Source organism: Pan paniscus, chromosome 6 (genome assembly GCF_029289425.2).
Source record: "Pan paniscus chromosome 6, NHGRI_mPanPan1-v2.0_pri, whole genome shotgun sequence".
Taxonomy (NCBI): domain Eukaryota; kingdom Metazoa; phylum Chordata; class Mammalia; order Primates; family Hominidae; genus Pan; species Pan paniscus.
The window spans coordinates 90,492,804-90,509,132 of NC_073255.2; the positions used below are offsets into that span (position 1 = coordinate 90,492,804).

The following is a 16,329-nucleotide window of genomic DNA, read 5'->3' on the forward strand; positions in this document are numbered from 1 at the left end:
AAGTGCTGGGATTATAAGCATGAGCCACCTGGCCCAATGTTCGTTTTCTAGTTTGGGTCATTGTACTGCAGTTATGTGCGATGTTAATGTCAGGGGGAGCTGGGAAAGAATGTATGGGAATGCCACTATTTTTTGCAATTATTCTGTAAGTCTAAAATGATCTCAAAATCAAAGAGTTAAAAAAGAGTTGGGCAGGCGCAATGGCTCATGCCTGTAATCCTAACACTTTGGGAGGCTGAGGTGAGAGGGTTGTTGGAGCCCAGGAGTTGGAGGCTGCAGTGAGCTATGATGGAGACTTTGCCTTCCAGCCTTGGTGACAGAGCAAGGCCCTATCTCTAAAAAAAAACAAAAACAAAACAACAACAAAAAAAATGGCAGGTGCAGTGGCTCATGCCTATAACATCAGCACTTTGGGAGGCCGAGGCGGGCGTATCACTTGAGGTCCAGAGTTTGAGACCAGCCTGGCCAACACAGTGAAACCCGGTCTCTACTAAAGATACAAAAATTAGCTGGGTGTGGTGGCATGTGCCTGTAGTCCCAGCTACTCAGGAGGCTGAGGCACGAGAACTTGGGAGGTGGAAGTTGAATTGAGCTGAGAACGTGCCACTGCACTCCAGCCTGGGCAACAGAGTGAAACCCTTGTCTCTGCAAAATAATAATAATAATTTTAAAGAACACATTTTGAGGAACTGATGTGGTGGCTGACTCCTGTAATCCCAGCACTTTGGGAGGCCGAGGTAGGCAGATCATTTGAGGTCAGTAATTCAACACCAGCCTGGCCAACATGGTGAAACCCCATCTCTACTAAAAATACAAAAATTAGCCAGGTGTGGTGGCACGCGCCTGTAGTCCCAGCTACTTGGGAGGCTGAGGAACGAGAATTGATTGAACCTGAAAGGCGGAGGTTGAAGTGAGCAGAGATCGTGACACTGCACTCCAGCCTGGGTGACAGAGTGAAACTCCATCTTGGGGAGAAAAAAAAAAATTCTCATTCTGTCTTCCAGCGGGGCAACCTCCACTTGAAAGCCTATTTGACCACAAAGTTTGCAACACGTCGTGCTGTTGATCTGATCTCCAGAAAGCCTGCTGCGGGAACCGGAATTTGCCCACTGAAGCTGGAAACCTCCTCGGACTCATCACACGTGTGTGAGCGGATCCATTACTGTTTCCATTGACTTTTTTTTTGCAGGTCTACTTATCCCTCCAGCAGGTTCAAATGTGAACCCAGGACCAGCCCTCTCTGGCAGCCTTTCTGGGTCTGTCCTCTGCCTGTCCTTGCTAAGGTGCCTCTCCTGGGACAAGGACAGCCCCAGATGTCTTCAGCTCCAGCCCCTCTGAGGCCGTGCCTACCTGGGAAGGAATGAGCTGGCAGAGGGCAGGATCGGGGGCCATCTCCTGGCACCAGGGTGCCCAAGAATTGGGAGAGATCGAAAAGCCCAGGGTCCCCACGGAGAGGAGGAGACAAGCCAACTGCCGGGGTCCTGGACCTGTCACAAGCTTTATTGTCCCGAGCACAGACTCGCCACACTTCAACAATTCCACTGTGGGGAGGGGAGGGGTGAGGGAAGGACCTGGGGAGGGGACATGGCTGAGCCACACCCGGGCGGCCACACGGGGCGGGCTGAGAGGCCCACGGAGGCAGAAACTCCCAAGGAAACCACTTCTTGGACACCCGTCACCAGGAGCCCACCTCCGGGGGCTCAGCTCCTCCCGGCACCCTGCTAGATGGACCTCTGGCTGTTAGTAGACTAATCGGTGCCCCTACTGATGGGGCAGAGCTGCCTGATTTTGCTAGAAAGAGCTGTATTTGACCCTGGGTTAGGCCACTAAAGCATCGCTTCTAGACGGCTGTTAATAGAACTGCATGCGAGAGCTACCGAAAGCCAACAGGGACTGGGAGGGGGGCCGGGGGGACTGACTGTGACTCCCCGATGGGCTGCATTTGGGCAGGAACGTGAGCGCCACCTACCTGTACCAGGTGGCACTCATGAGGGCGATCTGGGCCGTTCCTATGAATTGCACACGTGTCCTGTGCGTTACGGGAAAGCTGGGATGGGGCATCGGGCTTCTCCCTCTGGTCCGCTGATGGGGGAGGCCTCACAGGAAAACACTCCCTGAGCTGCCGGAGGGTGGGGCAGGGACCCCTGTGCTGATGCCGGGGTGCAAAGCTGTAAGCAACCTGTTGGTCCCCCAGCGGCGAGGTGGAGGCTGCAGGGCCAAGGCTGGCTTTTTCCACCACGCACAGGCCTGGGATAACTTAGCAGGCTTGAGGGGAAGATGGCAGGGCGAGGGGTTGGGGGAGCGCAGTTAGATTTCTCTTACCCCCAGCCCCCATTAGGAGATGGGGCTGGAGACGCTCTGTGCAGGTGCCTGGCAAGACCAGGAAGGGATGCTCCATGTGGCAAACACACCCCTGAATGCCTGGCTGCGTGTACTTGGGTGTGTATACGCACCTCTAGGCTGTAGGAACGTTTGCAGTATCTGTAGGCACGGTCCTGCCAGGCCTGGGTCTCAGTCCCAGAAACCAAGTATGTGTCTCTGTGTGGCCTGAGCGTGGTTCACAGCAAACGCCGCCACCCACACGGTCATGCGTGCACACGTGGTCCCTCTGAGTGTGTGTGTGTGTGTGAACGTGGTGTGTACATAAGGACCCGCTTAGCTGCATCTCCAGGTGGGTGCAGATATTTTGGAACATCTGGTCAACCCCAGGGGACACCGTATTACTGACCTTTGTCAAACCTGCCTAGAGCCTCCACTCTGAGCTGCCTCTGCCCTGGGCTCCGAGCCAGGGTTTGCCCAAGGTCACGGTGGGAGGTGAGGAGAGGGGCTTCCAAACCTTCATAATACTGTGTCTTTGGCCTTGGTGACATCTTCGGCCAGCAGCTTAGAGGTGTGTGTGTGTTGGTGTTGGTGGGCAGCGGGAGAAGGATCCCGTTCCCCTGCCCTCCGCCCCCGCCAACACCTTGAACCTGGGGGCCTCGCTGGGCAGGCAGGCTGGCTGAGGGGAGCTTGTACTACTGTTTGAAGAAGGTTCAGAAGGTGGGGACAAGAAGCCCTGGCGACTGCCTTGGCCTGGAAGTGGCTTCGGAAAAGGGGCCCCCACTTGGCTCTTAAAGACTGGATGCTCCCCCTTGGTGTCTGCATGGATAAACTTACCCCCCCCCCCAGCCCCCGCCAGCCCCTCTGGGGAGACCTGAGGGAGAATGGGCGGAAAAAGAGGACAGGGCCGCTAAGATGGTCCTCAGGGCAGCTCCTTCTGGACAGAGGGGCCTGGCCGGATCCCCTCTGCCTCCACCGACAAACTCCAGAAGCTGCTGGGCGTCCAGGCTGAAGGTCCCCGGGTCAGGCCGGGGCTGTACCGTTCACACTCTCTGTAGAAGGCTGGGCTTGAGGAAGCGTCCTGGTCTGGCGAGGGATCGGGGTGGGGGATTGTCCGCGGCGGTGAGTACGTTATTGTTACAAACACTGTTTTGTCTCCAAAGTGACAGTCCCGGCTCCTGCCTGGAGGAGGTGCTGCCGGGCAGCCGCGTGGGGCTCTGGTGTGGACTGGGCCGCTCCACAGTATCCCCTCAGGATCAGTGCTTGTCCTAGAGAGAGTAAAGGGCATCATCAGCAAGGGTCTGAGAGAGCCTGGAGGGCCAGGCGGCCAGAGGGGAGTCAGGGAGGAAAGGAGTTGGGGCCGGGTGGGGGAGGAGCATAGAGGGAACTGCATGTGCCAAGGCCCTGAGGCAGGAAGTGTCTGCCTGCTGTGTGTTTGTGGCTGTGTGAGACAGCAGGTGGGGTGGGAGGTGCTGATGGGAAGCGGAGCCGAGGGGAAGAAGCAGGTTTTTTGTTTGTTTGTGTGTTTGTTTGTTTTAAGACGGAGTCTTGCTCTGTTGCCAGGCTGGAGTGCAGTGGTCTGATCTCAGCTCACTGCAACCTTCGACTCCCTGGTTCAAGCGATTCTCCTGCTTCAGCCTCCTGAGTAGCTGGGATAACAGGCACGTGCCACCACGCCCAGCTAATTTTTGTATTTTTAGTAGAGATGGGGTTTCACCATGTTGACCAGGATGGTCTTGATCTCCTGACCTCATGATCCACCCACCTCGGCCTCCCAAAGTTCTGGGATTACAGGCATGAGCCACTGCGCCCAGCCAGAAGCAGGTTTTACAAAGAGCCCTCAGTGCCTGTACGGGGCTGGATCTCTCTCTCTCTTTTTTTTTTTTTTTTTTTTTGAGACAGTCTCACTGTTGCTCAGGCTAGAGTGCAGTGGCACGATCTTGGCTCACTGCAACCTCTGCTTCCCGGGTTCAAGCGATTCTCCTGCCTCAGCCTCCCGAGTAGCTGGGACTACAGGCATGTGCCACCACACCCAGATGATTTTTTTTTTTTTTTGTATTTTTAGTAGAGATGGGGTTTCGCTATGTTGGCCAGGCTGGTCTCAAACTCCTGACCTCAAGTGATCCACCTGCCTCGGCCTCCTAAAGTGCTGGGATTATAGGTGTGAGCCACTGCACCTGGACAGTTTTCACATCTGTGAACTGGGATGACCCCATGTGCCTCGCAGGGTGGCCAGGAGAACAAGGCCAGGAGGACAAAATCATACTAACTCCTCTGAGGCTGGCTCTGCCCACATAACCCTGCCTGTGTCTGGAGCTTGGCAGATTCTGTGGCTGTGCTGCTCCTGTTTCTAGCGAGCATCTGTGCTCCAGGGATTCTGCAGTCAGAACTAGGTTCTCTTTCTGTGTTCTTCTTAGAGACAGGTTCTCACTTTATCACCAAGGCTGGAGTGCAGTGGCGCAATCCTAGCTCACTGCAGCCTCAAACTCCTGGGCTTGAGTGATCCTCCTGCCTTAGCCTCCTGAGTAGCTGAGGCTACAGGCGTGCGCAACCACACCTAGCTAATTTTTAAAATTTTTATTATTATTTTTTGAGACAGTTTTGTGCTTGTTGCCCAGGCTGGAGTGCAATGGTGCGATCTCGGCTCACTGCAACCTCCACCTGCCAGGTTCAAGCGATTCTCCTGCCTCAGCGTCCCGTGTAGCTGGGATTACAGGTGTGCGCCACCCTACCCAGCTAATTTTGTATTTTTTTTTTTTTTGGTTTTTTTTTTTTTTGAGATGGAGTCTCGCTCTGTTGCCCAGGCTGGAGTCCAGTGGCGCGATCTCGGCTCATTGCAAGCTCCGCCTTCCGGGTTCATGCCATTATCCTACCTCAGCCTCCAGAGTAGCTGGAACTACAGGTGCCCGCCACCACGCCCAGCTAATTTTTTTTTGTATTTTTAGTAGAGATGGGGTTTCACCGTGGTAGCCAGGATGGTCTTGATCTCCTGACCTCGTGATCCGCCCGCCAGATGGAGTTTCACCATATTGGCCAGGCTGGTCTCAAATTCCTGACCTCAAGTGACCCACCGGCCTCGGCCTCCCAAAGTGTTGGGATTACAGACATGAGCCACTGTGCCCAGCCTTTTTAAATTTTTTTTTTTTTTTAATAGAGAGAGGGTCTCGCTATATTGTCCACCCTACCCGGCTAATTTTGTATTTTCAGTAGAGATGGAGTTTCACCATATTGGCCAGGCTGGTCTCAAACTCCTGGGCTCAAATGATCCTCCTGCCTTGGCCTCCCAAAGTGCTGGGGTTACAGGCGTGGGCCACTGCGCCCAACCTATAACTTTTTTAAGAAGGGAAGAAAACACAAATCAAAAAGAGCAGGGTGAATCTGGAATCAAGTTTGCCTGCAACAGCACCCTCCCTGAGGGACCCTACTGTAAAGCTTCTCGCAGAATGCATCTTTGTGTGTATTCTTAGTGACGTTTCAAGGATTTTCTCCAGAGAGGTCTGCCTGCACGGGAGGGACCTGGGAGGCCCGAGGCGCCCCTCACCTCTTGTTTCTGAGCTTTGTCCTGCTGGTGGATGCCGTTTGCAGAACCGGAATTGCCGATGGTCTGGAAGAGTCAGGGGAGACACTGAGCCAGGTGCACCAGGCAGCAGTTCCCGATTTTCCCACTAGATGGCGAGGTCTTCCCATGGGACCGTCTCAGGCTCCAAATTCCAACCCCTTCAGCCTGGGGCTCCCAGCACCCCCAAAGACCAAGCCTCTAGGGGTAAGGCTGCATCTTCCTTCTTAGTCTAAGCTCCTCAGGGCAAAGCCATGTGCCCCTTGAACTGGGGGTTCCAGAGGGCAGGGCTCCCTCCCCTTTCAGCTGGGTTCCCAGGACAGAGCTGCCTCCTGCTTCAGATCAGGGTTCCTGGGCCAGGGCTGCCTCCCATTTCTGATGGAGGTTCCTGGGACAGCGCCACCTCCCCCTTCAGACCAGGGTTCCCGGGACAGAGCTGCCTCCCCCTTCAGACCAGGGTTTCCGGGACAGAGCTGCCTCCCTCTTCAGATCAAGGTTCCCGGGACAGAGATGCCTTCCCTTTCAGACTAGGGTTCCCAGGACAGAGCTGCCTCTCCCTTCAGATCAAGGTTCCTAGGACAGAAATGCCTCCCCCTTCAGACTAGGGTTCCCGGGACAGAGCTACCTCCCCCTTCAGACCGGGGGCTCCTGGGACAGAGCTGCCTCCCCCTTCACATCAGGGTTCCTGGGACAGAGCTGCCTCCCCCTTCAGACCAGGGGTTCCCAGGACAGAGCTACCTCCCCATTCAGACCCGGGTTCCTGAGACAGGGCTGCCTCCCCCTTCAGACTGGGGTTCCCAGGACAGAGCTGCCTCCTTCTTCAAACCAGGGTTTCTGGGACAGGGCTACCTCCCGCTTCAGACCAGGTTCCTGGGACGAGCTCCCTACCTCCTCGGACTGGGGTTTTAAAGACAAGGCTGCCTCCCGCATCAGACGGGGGCTCCGAGGACACTGCCCCGTGGCTTGCCTCCTGGTGGGCCCTGTCGGCCGCGGCTCACCTGGGCCTTGTCAGGGCAGCTCCTCATGGCCTCCATCAGCTTCTCCACCTGCTGAGCCTGGTCCAGCGCATCCCGCAGGGCGTCCTCCGTGCTCATCAGCTGGTGCTGCAGCCGCAGGAGCTCGGGCGCCGAGGACGGGTCGATGAGGGAGTAGCGCCTCTGATCCGACAGGGATTTCTCTTTGTCCTGGAAGTGGCAGGAGAGTGGAAGAGTACATGAGTGTGCGTGTGTGTGTTGGTGGGCGTCTCACCTCTAGGCAGGGAAGTCTTCCAGCCTCACTTTGTCTCTGGGTTCCAAGCCTGGGCATCACCCAGAGGTCCCTCAGGCCTCTGTGAGGTGCTCCATGGTCTCCAAGTGGGGAACCCAGGACCCCATCCCTCTTGACTTTTTTTTTTTTTTTTTTGAGACAGAGTCTCGCTCTATCACCTAGGCTGGAGTGCAGTGGCGCGATCTTGGGTCTCTGCAAGCTCCGCCTCCCGGGTTCATGCCATTCTCCTGCCTCAGCCTCCTGAGTAGCTGGGAGGGGCCCACCACCACGCCCGGCTAATTTTTTCCTATTTTTAGTAGAGACGTGGTTTCACCGTGTTAGCCAGGATGGTCTCAATCTCCTGACCTCGTGATCCACCCGCCTCGGCTTCCCAAAGTGCTGGGATTACAGGCATGAGCCACTGCGCCCAGCCTTGCCTTTAAAAATAATTAAAAAAAGAGACAGAGACCGAGACTGGTGGCTCACGCCTGTAATCCCAGCACTTTGGGAGGCCGAGGCAGGCAGATCACCTGAGGTCAGGAGTTCGAGACCAGCCTGGTCAACATGGTAAAACCCCATTTCTACTAAAAGTACAAAAATTAGCAGGGTGTGGTGGCTCACATCTGTAGTCCCAGCTACTCTGGAGGCCTAGGCAGGAGAATCGCTTGAACCCGGGAGGTGGAGGTTGCAGTGAGCCAAGATCATGCCACTGCACTCCAGCCTGGGCGACAGAGTGAGACTTGGTCCCCCCCCCCAAAAAAAAAGACTGAGTCTCACTCTATTGTGCAGGCTGGAGTGCAGTGGTGCAATCACAGCTCATTACAGCCTCCAATTTCTGGGCTCAAGTGATCCTCCCACCTCAGCCTCCCGAGTAGCTGATACTACAGGGCATGCAACCACATTTGGCTAATTTTTAACTTTTTTTGTAGAGATGCGGTCTTGTTATGAGGTCCAGGCTGGTCTCGAACTCCTGACCTCAAGCCATCCTCCCAACTTGGCCTCCCAAAGCAGTGGGGTTATAGGCATGAGCCACCGCACCCAGCACCCTTCTTCTTACACTGCCCCCACCCAACTGTCTTATGAGTTTCCTCCTCTCCATAGTCACCCCCACCATGGCACCCAGAGCTGTACCTGCCCCAAGGCCCGCCAGCCTCCTCGCTCCTGCACAAACTCCATCCTTCAGCACTGCCCAGTCCTGCCTGCTCTGACCCTCCAAACCGCCTCCCAACAGAACCTCCATCCTGAAATCAAGAGGCTTCTACCCACCCACCAAGGCTTCCCAAGTTCTCCCGTGGACACAGTGCAGGGAGGTGATGAGACAAGAGGCTACCCTGGGGGCAGAGGCCGCCAGTTCCCAAGTAAACTTGACCAATCTGTGCCCCGTGGGCACCAGTCTGAGCTCAGCACTGCCCATTCCTACAAGGCTCTAGGGAAGCCCCTGGGGGTATTCAAGACTCCCCAGTCCGTGCCAACCCCAGGGGCTTATCTTCTGTTGAGCCACAGGGACCACAGAGGGTGCAGCCACCAAACCCCTGCTAGCCAGATAGGCCAGGACTTGAAGGCCGGCAGGACTCAGTGACCCCCACAGCCACAGTCTGGGTGTGTGGCCAGAGTGATGCTCTTTATCCTGGAAACCTGAGGGCCAAGGGCCTACTCCCGGATATAGGGGGTCGGGGGCGCTGAGGCCCTCCCTCCAGCCTGTGAACCACCCCCTTGCCCAGGGCTGGGCCCTGCTCTCCTTCCATCACCTCTACAGTGGCTGAGCCCAATGTCTGGGCAGGAGGGTGGTGGGGGGCTTCAGGACAGCTTTCCCAGGCAAGGGCCTGTCCTCCTGGACCCCACGCCCTCCGTATCGTGACGTTGACCAGGCTCAGGCTTGTCCTGAGTGCTCATCACAGGAGGATGGGATGGGGATGGGGTGGTTTCTTTATTCTTTTTTTTTTGAGACAAAGTCTCACTCTGTCGCCCAGGCTGCAGTGCAGTGGCGCAATCTCAGCTCACTCCAACCTCCGCCTCCTGGGTTCAAGTGATTCCCCTGCCTCAACCTCCCAAGTAGCTGGGATTACAGGCGCACTCCACCATGCCCGGCTAATTTTTGTATTTTTAGCAGAGATGGGGTTTCGCCATGTTGGCCAGGCTGGTCTCGTACTCTTGACCTCAAGTGATCCGCCTGCCTCAGCCTCCCAAAGTGCTGGGATTACAGGTGTGAGCCATTGCGCCTGGCCAAGGGATGGGGATGGTCCTGTGCTATGCTACCAGCGTCACCTGCCTACCCCAACCCGTCTCTGCAGACTCAGTGAAGTCAGGTTCCTATTCATAATAGAAAAGAAATCTCGACTGGGCGCAGTGGCTGACACCTGTAATCCCACCACTTTGGGAGGCCGAGGCAGGAGGATCACAAAGTCAGGAGTTCGAGACCATCCTGCCTAACACGGTGAAACCCTGTCTCTACTAAAAATACAAAAAAATTAGCCGGGCGTGGTGGCGGACGCCTGTAGTCCCAGCTACTTGGGAGGCTGAGGCAGGAGAATGGTGTGAACCAGGGAGGCAGAGCTTACAGTGAGCTGAGATCGCGCCACTGCACTCCAGCCTGGGCAACAGAGCGACACCCCGTCTCAAAAAAAAAAAAAAAAAAATCTCAGCCACCCAGAATCCCAGGCTTGCTGTAGACTTTCAAGTTCTTGTCTCCTTCCTGAGACTGATGTGTGAAGCCCCACTGCAGGACCCTGAGCAAGGAACTGGCTTGTGGTTGATTATTCCTCTGAACAGGGAGCTCTTTACCTGTATTGGCTCATCCTGCCTCTGGACAGGTCAGATAGGAAGTTTTCCTTTGCACCGTATCACACAGACTGCCACATAGGCAGCCATGATGTCTGCAAAAGCGGCTAGCCAGGGTCCCTCCACCTGCCTGTGGTCCTAGAAGATTTCAAATCCTCACCATGACTCAGCTGTCCCTGGGGTCATTCCAGGAGGTCTCCAGTCTCCATGGCCTGACAGCAAGGCTAGCCCAGCCCCACCCGGACTAGTGCCCCTGCCCCTAGGCCACCCCTACCCCACATACCAGCCCGGTCAGCTTTTCACGCAGGCCCCGGATGTCATCCTTGAGTTTCTGCTCCTTGATCCGCCACTCAGCCTTGTGTACCTCGCGGCTCAGGTCCCTCTCCGGCCCTGGGGAGTGACGATTGGCCTCCAGCAGCAACACCCGCAGTTCGTTCAGGCTCCTGGGGGTGAGGCGGGCACAGAACCACTGCACTCAGCCCCGGCTCCTCCAGCTCCCACACTCTAGCAATTTGCCAAGTGTCCAGGGGCTGACCAGCTGGTGGGGGACATGGGCTACTAGATGGCATCTGTGCCACGAGGGGCCACAGTAGACACAATTCAACCAAAGCCCAAGAGGGGCCAGTATTTGGGGCTGGGATGGTCCTGAGGACTTGACCTTTCCTAGAGTACTTTTTAAAGTTGTTGTTGGGGGAGTGCAAAGCACAGTGGCTCACGCCTGTAATCCCAGCACTTCAGGAGGCCGAGGTGGGCGGATCATTTGAGGTCAGGAGTTTGAGACCAGCCTGGCCAACATGGTGAAACCCCATCTCTACTAAAAATACAAAAATTAGCCAGTCGTGGTGGTAAGTGCCTGTAATCCCAGCTACTCGGGCAGCTGAGGCAGGAGAATCACTTGGACCTGGAAGGTGGAGGTTGCAGTGAGCCAAGATTGTGCCATTGCACTCCAGCCTGGGCAACAGAGCAAGGCTGTCTCAAAGAAAATAATAATAAATAAAATTTTTAAAGAAAAGACAATATATTTGTTTAATTAAAACACACACACACACATAACCCCAAAACATTTACCCAAGAAATCTCATGAGGCAAGACATTTTATCTATTTTTAAAAAATAGAGACAGGGTCTTGCTATGTTGCCCAGGGTCATCTCGAACTCCTGGCCTCAAGTGATCCTCCCGCCTTGGCTTCCCAAAATGCTGGGATTACAAGTTTGAGCCACCACCCCTGGCCAGCAAGACATTTTAAATACCTGATGTCAAATGGGTTTTATCTCCCATGTCACCTCTTAATCAACTGACAGGATCTACCTGGAGTACTATGATGATAATGGTTCTGAGGCCACATTTGGGGTCTGCAGGAAACAGTGCAGTGATCGATTGGTAATGCCTGCCATGGGCATAGGCAGGAGCACATGCACCCCTATGCCCTAGCGTTTTCCCTTGCCTGCAACTACTACAGAGGGGAAAACTCCCTTACTAGGTGGCCACGGGTAGAGAACAGTGGAAATCTGCTGGCACAGCTCCCTTCCCTTTCCTCCTCCTTACTGCTATGATGTATGATGTGATGGCTGGACTTTCAGCAGCCACCTTGCAACCATGAGGCAGGGAGCACTGCAAAGGTGTTGGCACTGAGATCTTAAGCTCCTGAACCAACTGCCAGTCACAGCTACCTCCAGATTTCTTGTTATGTAAGAAAAGGAAATCTCTGCTACTTTAATCTGCTGTTTGATGGATGTGACATCACTGTCACCAAAGCATTCCTAGCTGATCTCCCACCTCCATCCTAAGCACTGCAGGAGTGTGGAGGAGCCCACGGTGGCCTGTATCAATCAAGAAAGGCTTCAAGGAAGAAGTGACAATGTGCTAAGCCCTGAAGAATGAACTGGACTTAGCAAACTGGCCAAAAAGAAGGTATCTCTGGCCAGGCATGGTGGCTTATGCCTGTAATCCCAGCACTTTGGGAGGCTGAGGAGGACAGATCACCTGAGGTCAGGAGTTTGAGACCAGCCTGGCCAACATAGCAAAACCCTATCTCTACTCAAAATACAAAAATTAGCTGGGTGTGGTAGCACATGCCTGTAATCCCAGCACTTTGGGAGGCCAAGGCGGGCAGATTACTTGAGGTCATGAGTCAAGACCAGCCTGTCAACATGGTGAAACCCCGTCTCTACTAAAAATACAAAATTAGCCGGGCGTCGTAGCGCATGCCTGTAATCCCAGCTACTTGAGAGGCTGGGGCAGGAGAATTGCTTGAACCCAGGAGGCAGAGGTTGCAGTGAGCCAAGATTGCGCCACTGCACTCCAGCCTGGGTCACAGAGCAAAACTCCGTCTCAGAAAAAAAAAAAAAAGAAGAAGAAAAAGAAGGTATCCCAGAAGGGAGGAATCTCATAACTGATGAGAGCTGAAGGATGGAAGGAGGCTGTTGACAGCTGTTGACAGCAGGGAGACGGGGACAAGGCCCTCTGGGAAAGAGGAAATGTGGCTTCAGATGACAGGGAAAATTCAGAGACAATGGATAAAGACCTAAAACTCCAGGAAGTTCTATCGAGACTTAGTGGAGGGGCATCCTGCGGCTGAGACAGGGCGGAAAGCTTCCTCGGAGAAGGTGAGACCAGGCAGGGCACCAAGAATAACTTTTCCACTTAGGATGGGAGACAGGGGAGGGAGGGCAGCCCTGGAACCCTGGCCAGGGGCCTGGCTGGTTTGTTCCTGCTGGAAAAAGCACAGGCTGCATCTGCAGAGGGCAGTGTTGTTCTGGAAAATTCCTAGATTGCCTCATCGCATCTGTTTCCTTCCTGGGCAGGGCTACAGTTTCTAGAAAGGTGTTAGATTTGTAGCAAATGTAGCTAGAGCAACTCCTAATCTGTATAGAAGGAAAGGAGGTAGCATTTCTTCTTTTACAAAAGGATGTCTGTGCTTCAAAGAGACTCCTTTAACTCGGGTTGAAATGCAAATGCTGGGCCCGGCAGAGTGGCTCACACCTGTATTCCCAGCACTTTGGGAGGCTGAGGCGGGTGGATCACCTGAGGTCGGGAGTTCGAGACCAGCATGACCAACATGGAGAAACCCCATCTCTACTAAAAATACAAAATTAGCCGGGCATGGTGGCACATGCCTGTAATCCCAGCTACTCGTAAGGCTGAGGCAGGAGAATCACTTGAACCTAGGAGGTGGAGGTTGCAGTGAGCAGAGATTGTGCCACTGCACTCCAGCCTGGACAACAAGAGCAAAACTCCGTCTCAAAAAAAAAAAGAAATGCAAATGCTGGGCCCGGTGCCGTGGCTCATGCCTGTACTCCCAGCACTTTGGGAGGCAGAGGCAGGCAGATCACTTGAGGTTAGGAGTTGGAGACCAGCCTGGCCAGCATAGTGAAACCCTGTCCCTACTAAAAATTAGCTGGGCATGGTGATGGGCACCTGTAATCCCAGCTACTCGGGAGGCTGAGGCAGGAGAATCGCTTGAACCCAGAAGGTGGAGGTTGCAGTGACCTGAGATCGCACCACTGTACTGCAGCCTGGGCAACAGAGTAAGACTCCGTCTCAAAAAAAAAAAAAAAAGCAAATGCTTACAGGGGCTGGGGAATTGGGAGTAAGAAAAATAATGAAGGGAAAGTGGGGCCTCCCCAGGAGACTCAGGGGGCCCACGCCCATCAGAAGGGGGCAGGGGCTCCCCAACTATGATGGGGTGATCGCCATGCTGGAAGTCTGTCCTGTGTTGTTAGGTCTTGCCATTTGTTATTTTTTAAAATTGTGTTTATTATGATTATTATTTTTGAGACAGAGTTTCACTCTTGTTGCCCAGGCTGGAGTGCAATGGCACGATCTTGGCTCACTGCAACCTCCACCTCCTAGTTCAAGTGATTCTCCTGCCTGAAGTAGCTGGGATTACAGGCGTGCTTCACCATACCTGGATAATTTTTGTATTTTTAGTAGATATGGGGTTTCATCATCTTGGCCAGGCTGGTCTCGAACTCCTGACCTCAGGTGATCTACCTGCCTCGGCCTCCCAAAGTGCTGGGATTACAGGCGTGAGCAGCCACCACACTCAGTCTTTTACTTATTGTTTTTTGAGACAGGGTCTTGCTCTGTCGCCCAGGCTGTGGTATGATCATGGCTTACTGAGTCTCCACTTCCTGGGCCCAAGTAATCCTACTACCGCAGCCTCCTGAGTAGCTGGGACCCACAGGTGTGTGCTCCACGCCCAGCTATTTTCTTTTCTTTTCTTTTTTTTTTTTTTTTGAGATGGAGTCTCACTCTGTCGCCCAGGCTGGAGTGCAGCGGCGTGATCTTGGCTCACTCCAAGCTCCGCCTCCTAGGTTCACGCCATTCTCCTGACTCAGCCTCCCGAGTAGCTGGGACTACAGGTGCCCACCACCACGCCTGGCTAATTTTTTGTATTTTTAGTAGAGACAGGGTTTCATCGTGTTAGGCAGGATGGTCTCGATCTCCTGACCTCGTGATCTGCCTGCCTCGGCCTCCCAAAGTGCTGGGATTACAGGCGTGAGCCACTGCGCCCAGCCACGCCCAGCTATTTTTCTATTTTTTTGTAGAGATGGGGTCTTGCTGTGTTGCCCAGGCTGGTCTTGAACTCCTCAGCTCAAGTGATCCTCCAGTCTCCGCCTCCCAAAGTGCTGGGATTTCAGGTGTGAGCCACCATGCCATGCCAGATCTTCCCATTTTTTAAGGGAATGTGGAGAAATCTGGCTTTTCTGTAACATTTGATTTTTATTTTCTTTAATTAATTAACCTTTTTTTTTCTTCTTCTTCTTTGAGACAGAGTCTCACTCTATTGCCCAGGCTGGAGTGCAGTGGCACAATCTCGACTCACTGCAACCTCTGCCTCCCGGGTTCAAGTGACTCTCCTGCCTCAGCCTCCTGAGTAGCTGGGACTACAGGTGCGTGCCACCATGCCTGGCTAATTTTTGTATTTTTAGTAGAGATGGGGTTTCGCCATGTTGACCAGGCTGGTCTCAAGCTCCTGAGTTCAAGTGATCCGCCCGCCTTGGCCTCCCAGAGTGCTGGTATTACAGGGGTGAAGCACTGCGCCTGGCCCCATCTTCTGATTTTTAATTGTTAGTCTAATTTCTTAAAGGCTCAGAGGGACCACACAAACCATGTCTATCGACTGAATCTAGCTCATTGGATGCTAAAGTGTGTTCTGAGGAAATCCCAGTGGGTCCCTTAAAACCTTTTCAAGGGATCTATGGCTCAAAACTATTTTTGTAATAATAACAAAACTATTTTCATTACTTCTCTTCAGAATACAATAGGTTTTTTCTGGGGCTAGTAGACATACTAACCATGATCTGAAAAGGATATTCAAATACTCCTTTCTTTTCTAACTACATATCTATGTAAGATCAGATTTTTAGAACATAGTTCAACCAAAAGAGCAAATTGCAAAGATGGAACATGGAAAAAGATGCCAGAATCTAGTTTCTCCTATTAAGCCCCAATATTCAAGTATTTTGCAAAAATTTGAAATAATGCCACTCTTCCCAGTAAATATTTTTTGTTTTGGAAAATAGTTACTTTTTTTTTTTGATGGAGTTTCGCTCTTGTTGCCCAGGCTGGTGTGTAGTGGCGCAATCTCGGCTCACTGCAACCTCCGCCTTCCGGGTTCTAGAGATTCTCCTGCCTCAGCCTCCCGAGTAGCTGGGATTACAGGTGCCTGCCAACACGCCTGGCTAATGTTTTGTATTTTTAGTAGAGACAGGGTTTCGCCATGTTGGACAGGCTGGTCTTGAACTCACGACCTGAGGTGATCTGCCCACCTCAACCTCCCAAAGTGCTGGGATTACAGGCAGGAGCCACCCCGCCCAGTCCCCCACCCACCCCCCCACCCCCCGCCAGAAAATAGTTACTTTTTATCAAAAGCATGCTACTTATGTTACATGCAATTGGCTTATTAATTTTATTTTTTGAGACAGGGTCTTACTGCCACCGCCCAGGCTGCAGTGCAGTAGCAAGACCTTGGCTCACTGCAGCCTCGACTTGCCACCTAAGGTGATCCTCCCACCTCAGCATCCTGAGTAGCTGGGATTACAGATGTATGCTACTACGCCCAGTTAAATTTTGTGTTTTTGGTAGAGAGGGGGTTTTGCCATGTTGCCCAGGCTGGTCTCAAAGTCCTTGGCTCAAGTGATCCTCCTGCCTCAGCCTTCTAAAGTGCTGGGATTACAAGTTTGAGCCACCACGCCCGGCCTGGCTTCTTATTTTAAGATGGATTCGTATCTTACACTTTTTCAGTCTTAATTCTAATATGGTAAATATAGAATAAACAAACAAAAGCTCTTTGGGGATCCTCAATAATTTTTAGGAGTTTAAAGGGGTCCCTGAGACCAAACATTTTGGGGAGGCATTAATCTTTTCTTTCTTTCTTTTCTTTCCTTTCCTTTCTTTCCTTTCTTTCCTTTCCTTCCTTTCCTTCC

General features: G+C 53.2%; 1 protein-coding gene across 3 annotated transcripts in view; it reads right to left on the reverse strand.

Moving 5' to 3' along the window:
* Window positions 1–1,479: 1,479 nt before the first annotated feature.
* The window catches only part of CLIP2 (CAP-Gly domain containing linker protein 2), a 116,272-nt gene continuing 101,422 nt past the window's right edge, over window positions 1,480–16,329 (reverse strand). For 2 of the 3 annotated variants that reach the window (XM_034951420.3, XM_034951418.3), the window contains 4 exons: window positions 10,182–10,341; window positions 6,874–7,059; window positions 5,861–5,923; window positions 1,480–3,587 (listed from right to left, as the gene is read on the reverse strand). In XM_034951420.3, coding sequence (XP_034807311.1) covers window positions 3,576–3,587; window positions 5,861–5,923; window positions 6,874–7,059; window positions 10,182–10,341 — 421 coding nt within the window. In that variant the 3' untranslated portion in view covers window positions 1,480–3,575. The remainder of the gene's footprint in view (window positions 3,588–5,860; window positions 5,924–6,873; window positions 7,060–10,181; window positions 10,342–16,329) is intronic. The other variant, XM_034951419.2, reaches the window with a different exon arrangement.